This window comes from Syngnathus scovelli, chromosome 13 (genome assembly GCF_024217435.2).
Source record: "Syngnathus scovelli strain Florida chromosome 13, RoL_Ssco_1.2, whole genome shotgun sequence".
Lineage (NCBI taxonomy): Eukaryota > Metazoa > Chordata > Actinopteri > Syngnathiformes > Syngnathidae > Syngnathus > Syngnathus scovelli.
The window spans coordinates 15,394,308-15,410,067 of NC_090859.1; the positions used below are offsets into that span (position 1 = coordinate 15,394,308).

At 59.1% G+C, this 15,760-nt stretch overlaps 3 protein-coding genes across 6 annotated transcripts; 2 read left to right on the forward strand and 1 right to left on the reverse strand.

The window, feature by feature from the left end:
- Positions 1-92: 92 nt before the first annotated feature.
- Positions 93-8,960, forward strand: xpo7 (exportin 7). 4 transcript variants are annotated; one of them, XM_049737748.2, is made up of 27 exons: positions 93-658; positions 2,122-2,268; positions 2,342-2,435; positions 2,508-2,740; positions 2,828-2,932; positions 3,068-3,233; positions 3,580-3,653; positions 3,743-3,862; positions 3,938-4,084; positions 4,180-4,352; positions 4,466-4,659; positions 4,741-4,846; positions 4,923-5,058; positions 5,147-5,220; positions 5,301-5,381; positions 5,552-5,615; positions 5,757-5,868; positions 6,021-6,127; positions 6,238-6,326; positions 6,420-6,527; positions 6,638-6,720; positions 6,819-7,033; positions 7,155-7,293; positions 7,418-7,575; positions 7,649-7,747; positions 7,817-7,944; positions 8,095-8,960. In XM_049737748.2, the coding sequence occupies exons 1-27, from the start codon at positions 626-628 to the stop codon at positions 8,198-8,200; spliced, it is 3,291 nt and encodes a 1,096-aa protein (XP_049593705.1). In that variant the 5' UTR covers positions 93-625; the 3' UTR covers positions 8,201-8,960. The 4 variants fall into 4 exon arrangements, with proteins under 4 accessions (XP_049593705.1, XP_049593706.1, XP_049593703.1 ...); XM_049737749.2 differs by having other exon boundaries at positions 5,760-5,868; XM_049737746.2 differs by having other exon boundaries at positions 2,508-2,932; positions 5,760-5,868.
- Positions 8,961-9,266: 306 nt separating this feature from the next.
- pbdc1 (polysaccharide biosynthesis domain containing 1) lies at positions 9,267-10,709 on the reverse strand. The gene is made up of 6 exons (XM_049737795.1): positions 10,627-10,709; positions 10,126-10,191; positions 9,982-10,041; positions 9,768-9,908; positions 9,530-9,641; positions 9,267-9,418 (listed from the first exon to the last, which is right to left on the reverse strand). The coding sequence occupies exons 1-6, from the start codon at positions 10,654-10,656 to the stop codon at positions 9,327-9,329; spliced, it is 501 nt and encodes a 166-aa protein (XP_049593752.1). The 5' UTR covers positions 10,657-10,709; the 3' UTR covers positions 9,267-9,326.
- dmtn (dematin actin binding protein) lies at positions 10,559-15,397 on the forward strand. The gene is given in 17 exon segments (XM_049737775.1): positions 10,559-10,708; positions 11,364-11,415; positions 12,124-12,152; positions 12,259-12,318; positions 12,425-12,568; positions 12,648-12,692; positions 12,767-12,875; positions 12,982-13,040; positions 13,042-13,231; positions 13,481-13,563; positions 13,629-13,734; positions 13,814-13,869; positions 13,987-14,029; positions 14,163-14,170; positions 14,256-14,324; positions 14,630-14,710; positions 14,821-15,397. Coding segments are annotated over 15 exon segments (1,176 nt in total). The 5' UTR covers positions 10,559-10,708; positions 11,364-11,415; positions 12,124-12,143; the 3' UTR covers positions 14,935-15,397.
- The last annotated feature ends 363 nt before the right edge of the window (positions 15,398-15,760 follow it).

Consider the following 15,760-nt stretch of genomic DNA (forward strand, 5'->3'; position numbering starts at 1 on the left):
GTGGAGAGAGAATTTTTGGTGGCTGGGACATTTTGAATCAGTCACATCCTGTTGAAGGAGAATGGAATCGTAGACTCGGCCTAAAGTTGGGAATGCGATGATGGAAAATGGGGGATCTGGACCGTTCAGCTTCTGTTCCTGTGCATGATGCCACAACATGGTGAGAAAAGGGCCATAAGCTTTATTTATTTGTGTTGCACATTCCATGCCGTGATCGCGACACGTACGCTCCTGAGGAGCACCTCAAATCGGCCAAATGAAAGGGGCCACGCTTGCAAAAGGGAAGAACGATGAAATGGGAGGGACGGCCAAATGGAAGTGGCCGGCCGCGCTTGCAAAGGGGGAAGAACGATGAAATGGGAGAGTGGCCGGCGCGCTTGCCAAAGGGAAGAACCATGGAATGGGAGGGACGGCCAAGTGAAAGTCAAGTTCACTTATGTTTATTTATACTGTATACCAATCACAAGCAAGTCTCAAAGTGGCCGCACTTGCAAAAGGGAAGGAAGAACGATGAAATGGGACGGCTGGCTTCTAGTCGACGTTGGCTTGTCGGCGGCAGTGTGGCGGGCCGCCACTGGGGGCGCTGTCGCACGCTCGCTCTAGCCATAAGCGCAGTGAGAGGTGCATGAAATGGGGAAAAATGGCGGATCATGTGCAGGTGAGCGGGGACTTGGCATGTTTGCGACCGCGGCGACGTCGCCGCGCGACGCACCGACGGAAACCCGAGGCCGCCGCGAGCGTCGGTGCCCCCGGCGGGGAGGTTGCGGGCGGGCGGACGGACGGTGAAGGCCCGGCCGTCCGGAGGAGTGGAGGAAGCTGCTGCCGCTTGCCCGCCGTCGTCGCCCGCCTTGCCCGGCTCCGCCGCTGCGTGGCCTACTGTCGCAACGTTAGCCCGACGCAGGCCTCGCGCGCGCGGGCTCTCGGCCCGAGGGGTACCCGGGCAGACGACAAGCGTGTCCTCGTGGACGAGGAGCGCCCGTTGTTTTCATCGAGACAACAATGAAGGGTGACTGGAGCTCGGCTAACCGGTCGTTTACGTCTTGCTCGCCCGGCTGCAGGCGGGCGGGCTCGCTCGTAACCGAGCATGCCGCCGTCGTTCCGCGGACCCCCCGCACAACCGACATTGGAAGCCTCAATTTAGCATTTTTGATGTCTCTCCCACTCCCCCCCCCCCCCCCTCCGCGATTCGTCCCAGCGCTTCCTCGTGAGCTAGCCATGCTAAAGTTAGCATAAGCCGAGCCATCACCCCTTCCCGCCCGATTGCCAACAAGCCGTTTCGTTCTGATTGCTTCGTTGCTGTTGTTGTTGTTGGCATCGTCGTCTTAAACGAGACAGGGGGCGGGCGGGCTGGCTGGCGGACGGGCGCTGTCGCAAGCTTGTAGCGAGCGATAGGCTCAGTTTCCTCCCGCGTTGTTTATGTTGGTTACTAAGCAGCGCCGTGTCGGCCACCGAGCCCGCTGGGTGGCTCGGCTACGCTACGCTACGCTACTCTACGCTACGCGCTACGCTAACTGCCGCCCGCGACTGCTGCTTTTCTGTCGGTTGAAGTCCACGAGCGTCCACGCGCTCGTCAGGTCAATCGCGTCCGTGGGCGTTCGAGGCTCGCTCAAGTGCCTCGGCTGCGCCCCACGTTGCTTTCAGTCAACTTGAGCTGACGTTCGATACGCACGTTGTGTGTTTGTGTGTTTGTTTTTTTCCCTCGCACTCAATCACATCAGGAAATGTCAGACATCATCGGAGCCAGCCGGCACACCTGTCTTGTTAACAGCCCTCCTTAGCATTAGCATTAGTATGAGCTAAGGGGAAGCGCAACGCTTGGCAAACAACAGGTTGTTTTGGTTTCCCTCCAAAGATAAGCGCGTGCGTGTGCGCGCGCTCGCTCGCTCGCTTGCCACAGTGACGGCCGGCCAAAGGGCAGGGCGTTTCAACGGTCGGCTCAACCGGACTCGCTCTCGTTTTTGCGTCACCCTACAAAAAGCGTTGACTCGGAGGCCCGAAGTACCGAGTTGAGGCCCAAAGGGAACGGAGCCCAACTTGAAAGTTCAGTTCAACAAGCCCCGAAAAGTGGCTTCGGTGTCGCCGTGTGTTCTGTGCTGATAAGCGCCGCCCGTGTCTTGGCAGGGCCTCGCCCAGCTGGAGATCCTCTGCAAGCAGCTGTATGAGACGGCCGACACGGCCGTGCGCCACCAAGCGGAGAAAGCCTTGGTGGAGTTCACCAACGGGCCCGACTGCCTCAGCAAGTGTCAGCTGCTGCTCGAAAGAGGAAGCGTGAGTGGGCCGGCGACCTGGCGGCGGGTTGCCCGATTGGCCGTCGTGACCCGCCGTGTTTGTGCGTCCGCAGTCGTCGTACTCGCAGCTGCTGGCGGCCACCTGCTTGTCCAAACTGGTGTCGAGGACCAGCAACCCCCTCCCCCTGGAGCAGCGCATCGACATCCGTGAGTTCTGGTGTCCCGGACGGGAAGAAAGGAAAGGCAAAAATGTGTTCCGTCCGTCCGTCCGGCCGCCAGGGAACTACGTGCTGAACTACCTGGCCACGCGGCCCAAGCTGGCCGCCTTCGTGACGCAGGCGCTCATCCAGCTGTACGCCCGCATCACCAAGCTGGGCTGGTTCGACTCGCAGAAGGACGACTACGTGTTCCGCAACGTCATCGCCGACGTCACCCGCTTCCTGCGGGACAGCGTGGAGCACTGCATCATCGGCGTCACCATTCTGTCGCAGCTCACCAACGAGATCAACCAGGTGGGCACTGCGGGCGGGCCCGTGGGCCGCCTTTGGCCGACGGCGCCGCCTCACCACCTCGCCCTGCGCTCTCTGTCCTGTCGGCAGGCGGATGCAGCGCACCCGCTGACCAAGCACAGGAAGATCGCCTCGTCCTTCAGGGACTCGTCGCTCTTGGACATTTTCACGCTCTCCTGCAACCTCCTCAAACAGGTCAGAAATGTGGGCAAACGCCTTTGACCGTGCCCACGTTGCTTTGAATGGGGCAAAAAAGCCATTCCGCTCGCTCGCTCGCTCGCTCGCTCGGGACCAGGTCCGGGGCGCTGACAGTTGCGTTGTGCGCGGCAGGCATCGGGCAAGAACCTGAACCTGAATGACGAGTCTCAGCACGGGCTGCTGATGCAGCTGCTCAAGCTGAGCTACAACTGCCTCAACTACGACTTCATCGGGACATCCACCGACGAGTCGTCCGACGACCTGTGCACGGTGCAGATCCCCACGTCGTGGCGCTCAGGTAATCTGGTCCCTCCCTCCCTCCCTCCCTCCCTCCCTTCCTTCCTTCCTTCCTCCCTCCCTCCCTTCCTTCCTTCCTTCCTTCCTTCCTTCCTTCCTTCCTTCCTCCCTCCCTCCCTCCCTCCCTCCCTCCCTTCCTTCCTTCCTTCCTTCCTTCCTTCCTTCCTTCCTTCCTCCCTCCCTCCCTCCCTCCCTCCCTCCCTCCCTCCCTCCCTCCCTTCCTTCCTGGCTGTCCAAAAGCGGCCACCGCGTTCAGCCTCTCAAATGCACAGCCATGGTTTTTGCCCATTTCTTGCGTGGCTAAATTTCCACAATTGTGTCTCTTTTTTTTGGCCCCCTTGGAGCAGCCTTCCTGGATTCGTCCACCCTGCAGCTCTTCTTCAACCTCTACCATTCCATCCCGCCTTCTCTCTCCCCGCTGGTGAGTGGCACAAATGGCGGCCTGCCCTTCCCTTTCCTGCCTTGCCCTGCCCGGCGGCGCCGACCCAGTCCCCGTCCGTGTGCGCGCAGGTGCTGTCGTGTCTGGTCCAGATCGCTTCGGTCAGGAGGTCCCTCTTCAACAATGCCGAGAGAGCCAAGTTCCTGTCGCACCTGGTGGACGGAGTCAAGAGGATACTGGCCAACCCGCAGGTGGGTCTGCCTGCCCCCCCTTCGCCGGTGCGGCCGCCGCAGATGGGCGCGTGACCGTGCTCCGCCCCTTCCCAGTGTCTCCCGGATCCCAACAACTACCACGAGTTCTGCCGGCTGCTGGCGCGGCTCAAGAGCAACTACCAGCTGGGCGAGCTGGTCAAGGTGGAGAACTACCCTGAAGTCATCCGCCTCATCGCCAACTTTACCGTCACCAGCCTGCAGGTGAGCCGCCCTATATGGAGAAAAAAAAGTGAGCGTTTTGCTTGGCCCCTTCCTTTGCTGTCCATGTGACCCAGCCACGGTGTGCGTCCTTTCAGCACTGGGAGTTTGCCCCCAACAGCGTTCACTACCTGCTGAGCTTGTGGCAGCGCCTGGCAGCCTCGGTGCCCTACGTCAAGGCCACCGAACCGCACCTGCTGGAGACGTACACCCCCGAGGTCACCAAGGCCTACATCACGTCGCGGCTGGAGTCGGTCCACGTCATCCTCAGGTCGGCTGGGCAGGGCTGGGCCGGGCCGGGCCGGGCTGCGCTCGGTTTTGGCTTTCAGAAGCGCGCGTGCCGGGTTGAGCCGGCGCTCGTCTAAGCCGCGGCCGTGTGCGCAGGGACGGCCTGGAGGACCCGCTGGATGACACCGGCCTGGTTCAGCAGCAGCTGGACCAGCTCTCCACCATTGGCAGGTGTGAGTATGAGAAGACGTGCGCTCTGCTGGTGCAGCTTTTCGATCAAGCGGCGCAGAGCTACCAGGAGCTGCTCCAGTCCACCAACTCGGGCGCCGCCGACGTCACTGTGCAGGAGGGTGCGTGCGTGCGTGCGTGTGTGGGGGGGGTCGAGTGGGCCACCGCCGACACGCTCCTCCCCTCTTCTCCTGCCGTCTCAGGTCGCCTGACCTGGCTGGTGTACATCATCGGGGCGGTGATCGGCGGCCGCGTGTCCTTCGCCAGCACCGACGAGCAGGACGCCATGGACGGCGAGCTGGTCTGCCGGTACGTGGCCTCTTGTCACTGTTCTCCGGGCTCCGGCCTCACCCGGCTGGCGCTTTGTGCCGCTCGCGTCCCGCAGAGTGCTGCAGCTGATGAACCTGACCGACTCGCGGCTGGCTCAGGCCGGCAACGAGAGGCTGGAGCTGGCCGTGCTCAGCTTCTTCGAGCAGTTCCGCAAGATCTACATCGGCGACCAGGTGCAGAAATCGTCCAAGGTGAGAAAAGTTCAAAGCCCCCCCACCCCACCCCACCCGCCCAAGTGTGAGCTCCAGATGACACCGTCTCTCTCGCCTTTGTTTGCAGCTTTATCGGCGGCTGTCGGAGGTGCTGGGCCTCAATGACGAGACCATGGTGCTGAGCGTCTTCATCGGCAAAATGTGAGCGGCCCCGCCCGTGACGATGCTAATGGCGGCTGCGCACGCGCCTGCTCACGCTGCCTTTTGGCCCCTCCCTCCAGCATCACCAACTTGAAGTACTGGGGCCAGTGTGAACCCATCACCTCCAAGACCCTGCAGCTTCTCAACGACCTCTCCTTGGGATATCCTTCACACGTGCTGTGTGGAGACAAACAACCACTTGTTTGCGCGAGGGCAGCTTGACAACTTTGCAGGAAAGTAGAGCAGAGTGTGAGAGAGGCGGTAATTTAGATTTTGCCGTGGCCAGTTAGGCCAGCACTGCACTTTGCTTATCCTTGACGGCCACGTGCACGTACAGCAGCGTCCGCAAGCTGGTCAAGCTGAGCGCCGTGCAGTTTATGCTCAACAATCACACGGTGAGTATTGGCGCCCCCCCAAAAAAAAAAAAAATATATATATATATATATATATACACACATATACACAGACACACACACACATGTAAAAAGCAACACGGCCGCCGCCACCCTGGTGTCTGCCTCCCTGTGCGTTGTCAGCAGAGCGAGCACTTCTCCTTCCTGGGCGTTAACAACCAATCCAACCTGAGCGACATGAGGTGCCGCACCACCTTCTACACCGCGCTGGGGCGCCTCCTCATGGTGGATCTGGGTAAGCGGCTGGCGTCTGGGCGTGCTTCGGTGCCAAAGAGTTTCCACACGGATTTTGTCACTTGCGAGCTCGCTTTGCAAAACAAGAGGGCTTGAAAGGCTGAACATCAAACACAGCCTCACGCTAGCGTGAATGGAAAATGTTGGATGCAGGTGAGGACGAGGAGCAGTTTGAGCAGTTCATGCTGCCGCTGACGGTGGCCTTTGAGGCCGTGGCCCAGATGCTGAGCACCAACACCTTCAACGAGCAGGAGGCCAAGGTGAGGCGCGCCGCGCGCTGCGCATGTACACCGACCGACCGACCGGCTGGCCGGCCGGGCTTAAGTGTCAGCGGTCCTAGCGCCGAGCCCTGTGGCACTGTGTCTCGCAGAGGACGTTGGTGGGCCTGGTCCGAGACTTGCGAGGGATCGCGTTTGCCTTCAACGCCAAGACCAGCTTCATGATGCTCTTTGACTGGATGTATCCTTTGCCAGCTTAGCTTAGCTTAGCCTAGCCTAGCCCAGCCCAGTTTGCCAAAGCGGTGCCGGATGCGTCCTTGACGAGCGAGGGCAGATACCCGGCCTACATGCCCATCCTGCAGCGGGCCGTCGAGCTGTGGTACCACGACCCGGCGTGCACCACGCCCGTACTCAAGCTCATGGCCGAGCTGGTTCACAACAGGTGCCCTGTGTGTCTGTGCGCTTGCTCGTTTGGGTGTCTGCATGGTGTTCTTCATGGAGCGTGTGCGCGCGCAGCGTAGCCAATATTTGATTTTGACTGGCTCGTCGCAGGTCGCAGAGGCTGCAGTTTGACGTGTCGTCGCCCAACGGCATCCTGCTCTTCCGGGAGACCAGCAAGATGATCACGACCTACGGTGAGGCCGCATTTGCAAAGTTTTGAGGGAGAGCGCTTGGCGTCCCCGTGCACGCCGTTTGAGGTTTGGCGCCGCCGTCTGTCGGCTTTGTTGCTCAGGCAACCGCATCCTGACGCTGGGCGACGTGCCAAAAGATCGGGCGTACGCCGTCAAGCTGAAGGGCGTCAGCGTGTGCTTCGCTATGCTCAAGGCGGTGCTGAGCGGCAACTACGTCAACTTTGGCGTCTTCCGCCTGTACGGCGACGACGCCTTGGACAACGCCCTGCAGACCTTCATTAAGCTGCTGCTGTCCATCCCGCACAGCGACCTTCTGGTGCGTACGTGTGTGCGTGCGTGCGTGCACCCTTCCTTACTGTGACCTTTTGTGTGAGCGACACCCTCCCTCCCTCCCTCCCTCCCTCGCTGTGACCCCGCCTCTGTGTACACACACGCAGGACTACCCCAAGCTCAGCCAGTCCTTCTACTCCCTGCTGGAGGTCCTCACTCAAGACCACATGAACTTTCTGGCCAGCCTGGAGCCTCACATGGTCATGTACATCCTGTCGTCCATTTCCGAAGGCCTCACCGCGCTCGGTACGTGGCTCAAAGTCGGAAGGAATCAAAGAGAAATCACTTTCAAGCTCAAGGAGCCTGACGTCTGGCCGTGTGCGTGCGTGCGTGCGTGCGTGCGTGCGTGCGTGCGTGCGTGGTCCCGCAGACACGATGGTGTGCACGGGCTGCTGTTCCAGCTTGGACCACATGGTCACGTATCTGTTCAAGCAGCTGTCACGCTCCACCAAGAAGCGAGCCACGCCCATGGCCACCGACGAGCGCTTCCTCCACATCATGCAGCAGCACCCCGAGATGATCCAGCAGGTAATGTTGCCGCCGTCTGGCAAAGTCGCAACGTGGAGCAGCCAACGACGTGTCGTTATGACGCCCGACGCAGATGCTGTCTACCGTGCTGAACATCATCATCTTCGAGGACTGCCGCAACCAGTGGTCCATGTCCCGACCGCTGCTGGGACTCATACTCCTCAACGAGAAGGTACTGCGCCCGGCCGGCACGCACCCCACGCCTGATGGCGCGTTGACAAGAGCTCCTTGCGCTCGGCAGTACTTTGCGGACGTGCGCAACAGCATCGTGAACAGCCAACCCCCGGAGAAGCAGCAGGCCATGCATCTCTGCTTCGAGAATCTCATGGAGGGAATCGAACGCAACCTGCTCACCAAGAACAGAGACAGGTGAGCCACCCGTCGTTTTCTCTTAACAAAATTCCCCCCGGCGATGAGCCCCGACGCAAAAGTTGAACAAACGCAAACTCGACGTCACTTTGTGGCTGGCTCGCGCTGGCTAGCGTAGCGTGTCGCTAACGACGTGCGGGTGCGGCGCAGGTTCACGCAGAACTTGTCGGTGTTCCGGCGGGAGGTGAACGACAGCATGAAGAACTCCACGTGCGGCGGCGGCGGCGGCGTCAACAGCAACGACATGATGAGCTGACATTCCACGCCGACGCGTCTCCACCTGGCGCCGGGCAGACCGCGGGCCCGCCACCTGCGGCCCATCAGCACCCGTCCCGTCCGGCCTGGCCCCAGCAGGCCTCGCCCCGTCCCCTTGTTGATAGGAGCAAATATAAATATATACAGATCTATTTTAACGCCGGAGAGAAGGGCGGGCACGGTGGCGGCAGCGGCCAAATAGTCCAACATGCTAGCCCGCCTTGTACAGAAGACCACAAAGTCCAGTGTACATTTTGTTTGCTAACATTTTCAGTCATGTTTATATGATAGTGATGGGACAAAAGGAAAACCAGACCGACATGGTGTAAATAGTCTTCAGAGGCGCGTGCGTCCACTTTGCACTCCGACGAAACACACACAAGAGTGCGCAGAGGTCAGGCGAGGCGAGGCGAGGCGAGGCGAGGCGAGGCGAGGCGGCGCAGCCGGGCCGGGCCGTGCCGTGCCGTGCCGGGCATCCTCCTGGGCCGGGTCCTTTCCCAAAGACGGATGGGCCTCGTCTCTACCCGAGCGTGCTCCTTCCAACTTTTTGTTTACTTTGTGGATTCCTGGGACCAGGTAGTAGTCCTTTTTGGTGTGGTGTGGTGTGCGCGTGCCACGGTGCTGTGCGGAAAGAACACTGGCGCCGCCCGGAAGCAGGAAGGCGAGGCGCTCAGGTACGCGTCCACTTCCTGCTTTGTGACTGATGTGAATGTGGCGTTGCCGCTGTGTTTGACTGCAAATAAACCTCACCCTTTTTACAAGACGCGCCTCGACTTCGGACGTGTTCGCCGCTGGCGGCGGCCTGGGATGGACCCGCTCCCTTCTTTGGCCACAAAGGTGATATTCACCCAAAAGCCGCGTTTGGACGTAGCTAGCTCGTGCAAGCTATTATTAGCTTCTATTAGCTACAGACACACGAACAAAACTATGACACGATCGGGGACGAGTCGTGACAATAGCTCGCGCAAGCAATGATTCGCTTCTATTTGGACATGGCACGCGCAAGCTATGATTGACTTTTGACGCACCGCACGGTCCTTGTTTTTCCTCAACGACAAAGACGCAAATTCCAGGACACACTTTCATTTCCACTCGCCATCATAACAAAAGTCGTTTTCTTTTGTAAGTTAACTTTTGGAAGACTTGGATGCGAAGACCGTGTCATTGAGACCTTCTCGGTTTCGGGCAATCTCCACGGCGAAGAACTGGATCCTGGTGGCTGGAACAACAGCAAGGACAATTGGCGACGCTTGTCTCAAAGTCTTCTCGCCAATCCGTCCAAAGACATTTTGGAGCGCCGACAAGGGTGCGACTGAAACGGCCAACCCACCGAAGATGGTGTTGTCTTGGGTGTAGTCCTTCTGGCAGTCCAGTCGCAGCAGAGTCCCATAGTTGAAGTCCTCCACCAGGCCTTCAAAGCCATTACAGAAAGGGCGCCACCTCTGGACACAAACGCCAAAGCGCCACTTGACAAGTTAGCCGCCACTTGACGAGTAAGCCAGCGCTTCGGGCTCGGTCAGAGCGGTCCGGTGCAACAGCCACCCCGGCGACGGGCGCACGCGGCCCACCTCTTTGGCCTCGGCCGACTTGAGTCCCTCGGGGTCGAGCACTTTGACGTCCAGGTCCTCGAAGGTCTCCCTGAAGGCCGAGTAGATCTCGTCGTCCATCTTGGTCAACTTGAGGAACTTGGGATCCACGGAGGAGATGAGCTGAATGACGACAACACAAACTCTTCAAGGTCTCGAACGTCATGGGCTCGTCGTTCCCGGCGGCCGCGCTCACGTTGTAGTAAACCTCGGCGTGGTTGTAGGCCTTCATGGCCCACATGACCTCCAGCCGCTCCTGAAACACAAAAACTGATGTCAGTCAGCTTAACATGCGCGGGGAAAAAAGGAGCTGACGAAGCTCCCTCGCCGCCTTACTCACGTCGTTCTCGTAGGCCTCGGCGGGAAGAGACAGGGCGTGCGCGGCAGCCGAAGCTCCCTCCGGACCCTGAAGATGCAAAGTGACTTCAACCTGACATCGCTCAGTCTCCGAGGTAGGAAGGAAACCGCTCACTTCCACAAAGTTAGAAATTAGGCTCACAAAGATGCCCGAAATGAAACGAGTAGTTTTTGCAAATTGCCTGTGTTGTTTTTTTTTTAAGGCAGGGGAGCCAAAAGAGGATCCTTGGGGTTGTCGGGCGATCCGGAGATGCAACATGCTGCAACATGCTGCACCTCCGGTTTGCACCTCCGGATCGCCCGCCCGACTACACTAAGCGACACGTGCCGACCTCCCGGGCGATGAGCATTGGCCGCCTTAACTAACACGACAGCGCCATGACTGACGGACGGGCCGGGCCGGGCCGGGCCGGGCCGCCAGTCGCGCCTGGACGTTTCGTGGACACGTTTTGGGCGTTTCGTTGACGTTTTTTCCTTCTCTTACCAAAGACGAGAGACCATCGCTCGACGCCATCTTGCCGCGGCAAAGCTCGTCTATTCAGCAAACATTCACCACCCATTTGTGGGTAAGAATGACATCCTCGATCATGTTGTGCTTTATCTTGACCTCTCATTTGTAAATGTTTTCAACTTGCAATTTAGATGGAACAATCGCTATAATGCCTACATTTAGTTGACTGCAGTCTCGCGTGTGTCTGAGCGAACGTCTTCACTTTCATCCAACTTTGACTTTGCGTGACGTCACAAATTCAACCCGTCCCAAAATGTATAGTTCATCTTGAACCAAGTCAACGACGAATGTTGGGACGAAGGCACTGGTGCTTGTTTGCTTCTCTGTATCTTTGTTTGTTTGTTTGTTTGTTTGTTTGTTTCCAATCCTTGAACAATTCTGACGGGGTGACGTCATACCACTTAAACCCGTCAAAGGTATGAAATAAAATCAAGGACAAAATAAGTCCAAATGATGTGGCTGTTGGGACACGCGTAGACCCTCAAACCCTCTCCTCTCCCCTCCTCTCCCCTCCTTTCCTTTCCTTTCCTTTCCTTTCCTTTCCTCTCCTCTCCCCTCCTCTCCTCTCCCCTCCTTTCCTCTCCTTTCCTCTCCTTTCCTTTCCTTTCCTTTCCTCTCCTCTCCTCTCCTCTCCTCTCCTCTCCTCTCCTCTCCTCTCCTCTCCTCTCCTCTCCTCTCCTCTCCTCTCGCGGTCACGTGATACTTGACAGTCGTTCTGTCCGCATCCCCGACGCTGGTCTTTCTCCGCCCGCATCTGCACAGGTGAGAACAATATAGCACCGCACGCATACACGAACGGGATGTTTTGAATGTTGTCCTCCTTATTTGCATTTGTGTTGTGGATCACGCGAAGCCTGCGATGCTTTCGATAGCGTTGCGCTTGCTTGCTTGCTTGCTTGCTGATTGCTTGCTTGCTTGCTTGCTTGCTTGCTTGGGTGTGCGTGCGTGCGTGCGCACCCACCATTCATCCTTCCTGTCGTGCCTCATGTAGAAATTCGCCCTGTTTGGGTTCACGCAATTCTTGATTACAATGATTGTTTACCGCCCAAGCTCTATTGTGGATGTGTGTGCGCGCGCACGTCTGTGTGCGCGTCCCTGTAAGTGCGCGCGTCCGTGTGAGGCAAACAAGCAGACTGGTCGCCAGCCATTTGGAAAACCACGCCTTCTCACCGATGTCCAATTTGTTAGTGTGCAGAGGAGCATGCTAGCATGTTTTGGGAAGGCGGGAGGGCAACATGCTCACTCCACGCGACATCGTTGTGCGTGCGTGCGTGCGTGCGTGCGTGGTGTGAGTTTGTGTGAGTTTGTGTGACGTGTGCATTTTCTGTCGTCGGCGACATGTGTAATTTGCGCTTGTCGCTTTTGTCACGTGATCGCTGATTTGGTTTTGACCACGTGACGTCCAAATGTCCCTTCTTCCTACACGAAGATTTTGTTGTTTGTCATGTGCCACATGGTTTTTTTTTGCAGGCTCACGTTGATCACCAATCATGAACAAGGTGAGAAGCCACGCCCGCATGAGGCAATACCTTTGTGAGCTGCATTGTCTATGTGTGTGTGTGTGTGTATGTGTGTATGTTGGGGGTTGATGCGACTTGCCGTCAGGTGGAGGCCCACGTCGTCGCTCCCGATGTCCCGTCGTCTCCCGCCACCGTTGCCATCATGGTAAACGGCTACATGCTAGGCTAAATGACGCGAAATGCTAAGCTAAACCTTACCATTGTTAAGCTAAGGCTGTGGTGGCTGGCATGTGGGTGCGTTTGTGGCGCAGGCACGCGTGGATGAGCTGGCGGTGGCGTACCGCGACCTGGCGGCTCTTCCCCGCGACAAAGCCATCCTGCAGGTAGAGCGACCTGACCTCATGACCTACCAGCCTCACCTCAGCTTCTCGCCGCTGGACCCGCCGCGCAGACAGGTGAGACAGCGCCAGCTAGCTAGCTCATTGCGTTCACTCACTCGCTTGCGCGCGCATGATACACTGTTGTGTCTCTTAGCGCTCTCTGTCTCCGCCCGCCACCTCGCCGGCCATGTCTCCGGAGGTAAGAGCCACGCTCTCGCGTGATGTCGGCGCCCCCGCCCAAACGCTCTCAAGAGGCGCGACGTTCCGTTTCAGGCCAAAGGGCGGCGAGCGGAAAGTGACGGCGGTTCCCCCGGAAGCTCCACGCTGCAACTGCACGCCGGACGCAAAGTCGGCGCCGGCCTGCAGCACTTCCACCGGCCAGGTACGCACGCACGCACGCACGCACGCACACTCGCGGGCGCAGAGGTGACGACAAACGTGCGGACGTGCACACGCAAAGACATACTCGCTGAAATGTTGCTTTGCAGATAACGGGAGCAACATCTACACAAAGCCTCCCATCTATAAACAAGGTGAGTTTTTCTTCTTCTTCCTCTTGCCGTCTCTCACACTGTGGGTTCGCCTCGCAACGTTGTCCAGCAGAAGGTTCCAAACTCGGTGGCGGCGGTGGCGTCATCCAAGCGGCCAAGTTCCCTGCCGCTCAGCCCCCCGACCCCACGCAGCCGTCCAAGATAGAGACTGACTTCTGGCCCTGCCCCCCGTCGCTGGCCGCCATGGGTGAGCGCCGCCTCGTCCGAGCTCGCGCCGCCTCGTCCGGGCTCGCTGGTCCGGGCTCGCTGGTCCGGGCTTGCTGGTCCGGGCTCGCTGGTCCGGGCTCGCTGGTCCGGGCTCGCTGGTCCGGGCTCGCTGGTCCGGGCTCGCTGGTCCGGGCTCGCGCCGCCTCGTCTGAGCCTACGCGGCCAGGACGGCGGAAGAGCCCAACGGCGAGTCGCCCGCACCGACTCCCGTCCTGTTGCCTCGCGGCAGAAATCGAGTGGCGCAAGAAGAAAATGGAGGAAGCGGAGGACAATGTCGAGGAGCTGAGCGACGAAGCCCAGGAGCTGGAAAAGGTTGGAGCGAGACGACGTCACGGATGGCGATGTGGCCGAGCGCGCCTGACCGACGCTGTGTCCAGATCAAGTCCAACTTGGGTCGCCTGATCCTGCGCCGGGAAAAGGAGACAGGCCTCAACCCGGGCTTGGTGCGGAAGAAGCCCGAGCCGGCGCACCAGCCGCACGCCAGTAAGAGCGCAGGTGCGCGCTCTGCGCCCGCCCCGCCTACGCTCTGGGCCCACCTTTCCCGTGCGCTCTCTCTCCGCAGGCCCGTCGGCCGGCGCGTCCCGATCGCCGTCGCGTTCCGCCTCCGGGCTGAGCAGAGTGAGTGCTTGGCGGTTCTCGTGGCTGCGTCTTGTTTGGATGCTCCTCCGTGCGCCTTGGTGGGAATTGGATGATTGACCAGCGTATGATGACATGACGCTCTGTTTGCGTTCACAGAGGCAGTCGGCCGAATTTTCCGCCGCTGCCGCCGACGAGGCAGGTGAGCGGGCCAAGCGGAACTTCCTGTCTCGTGTTGTCAATCGCAAGTTCTCCGGAGCGATTGATTGATGACTGTGCGCGTGTGTGGGTGCGTGCGTGCGTGCGTGCGTGCGTGCGTGCGTGTGTGTCCGCAGTGGCACAGGTGAGCGTGCGTGCGTGATGCCAAGGTTAGGCCGTGCGTGTGTGTTTGGTTATGGTGTGTGCGTCTGCATTGTGTGTGTGGGCAGAACGGCGAGCCCCAGCGCCATCTTCGTCTGGACCGCGGCACATCGCTGCCCAGCATCTTGGAGCGCAAGGTGAGAACGAGGCAGAAGGGCCGTCCGTCTAGGCGGAGCACTTGAAAGGAGGCCTGGCCCCCCCCCCCCAAAGATAAACCCTAACCCGTACACAGGTCACGCGCAAGGTTGTGCAATTAGCGCCCGGCCCGACTTGAAGTACCAAGCTGGCGCTGAATGCAAAGACAAATTCACAGCAGAGATGCACGCGCACATCCCCACTAAAAGCACACGCTGCTCACACTCCAGAAGGCAAAGGACCAAAATGTGCGTGTGCTTTGGGACCTGACCCTGACCCTAACCTTAACCGTCGTTCCTGCCGGCAGGTGTATCCCTACGAAACGCTGGTGGTGACCCACAGGGGGCGCTGCAAGCTCCCTCCCGGAGTGGACCGAACCCGACTGGAGGTGAGGGGCGCGCCGTTAGCGGCCGCCAGCCGGCCAGCCCGAAGCCGGCCGGCCGCCGGCAAGGGGCGCGGCAGCCGCTAACGGTGCGTGTGTGCGTTCGCACGTCACAGAGACATCTGGACCCTCAGCAGTTCCCCCAAGTTTTCGGAATGAGCGCCTCGGAATTTGAGCGCCTGTCGCTATGGAAACGGAACGAACTCAAGAAGAAGGCCTCGCTCTTCTGAGAGGAAGTGACGTCACGGTCACGCCGGAAAAATGACGCTCACATATACGCATAGGCAGAGCTTGCTATGCGCACGCACGCACGCTCGCCGGTATTGCAGGCAGGCAGAAAAGCTCCCCAAACACATAGCGCCGACGTACGCAAGCAAACATGCCCGCAATGCCGATGCTTACAGCTGTCATGTGAACACGCGTTGACATATACGGTACAGAATGCACGCGAGCTGATGGGTTGCCATGGCGCGTGTGACATCATCACTCCCGCAAAGGAGCAAGAGCAAGTGGCGGGGGCGGCGGCGGCAGCAGCCCAAAGCGCCCGACGTCTCGCCGCCGCCACCACCACCACCACCACCTTTGAGATTTTTTTTCTGCTCGTGGACTCTCCCGATATGCGTCTGTTTGCTCATTGATGTCAACGTGTGCGCGCGCGCGCGCTCTGTAATAAAGGCAAGAAATCACAACAAAGACACAAAACGCCCTTGCAGCTCATTTCAATCCCAGGGACGAAACGTTTCGTTCGGGGCCCAAAAAGTTTTTTTTTTTTTTTCCTCCCCCAAGTACTGGACGCGACCTAAGTATACTTAGGTATACAACGGCTTCGCTTCGCTGGCCAACATTCTTCAACCGTCAGTCGCTCCTTTCTTTTCTTTTTCTTTTTTGCAAGCCAAAACCAGAGAAGGCATGGCCAACTATAAGCCTTGGCAATCGATCAACTGTCTGCTTGCAGTGCAGCGAGCGCAACAGGAGTGGCGCAGCAAGTTTTCAAGCCGGCCACTAGGCGTCGCTACACTGACACTGGCCGCTTCGGATTTTGCCTGAAGTCGAGAC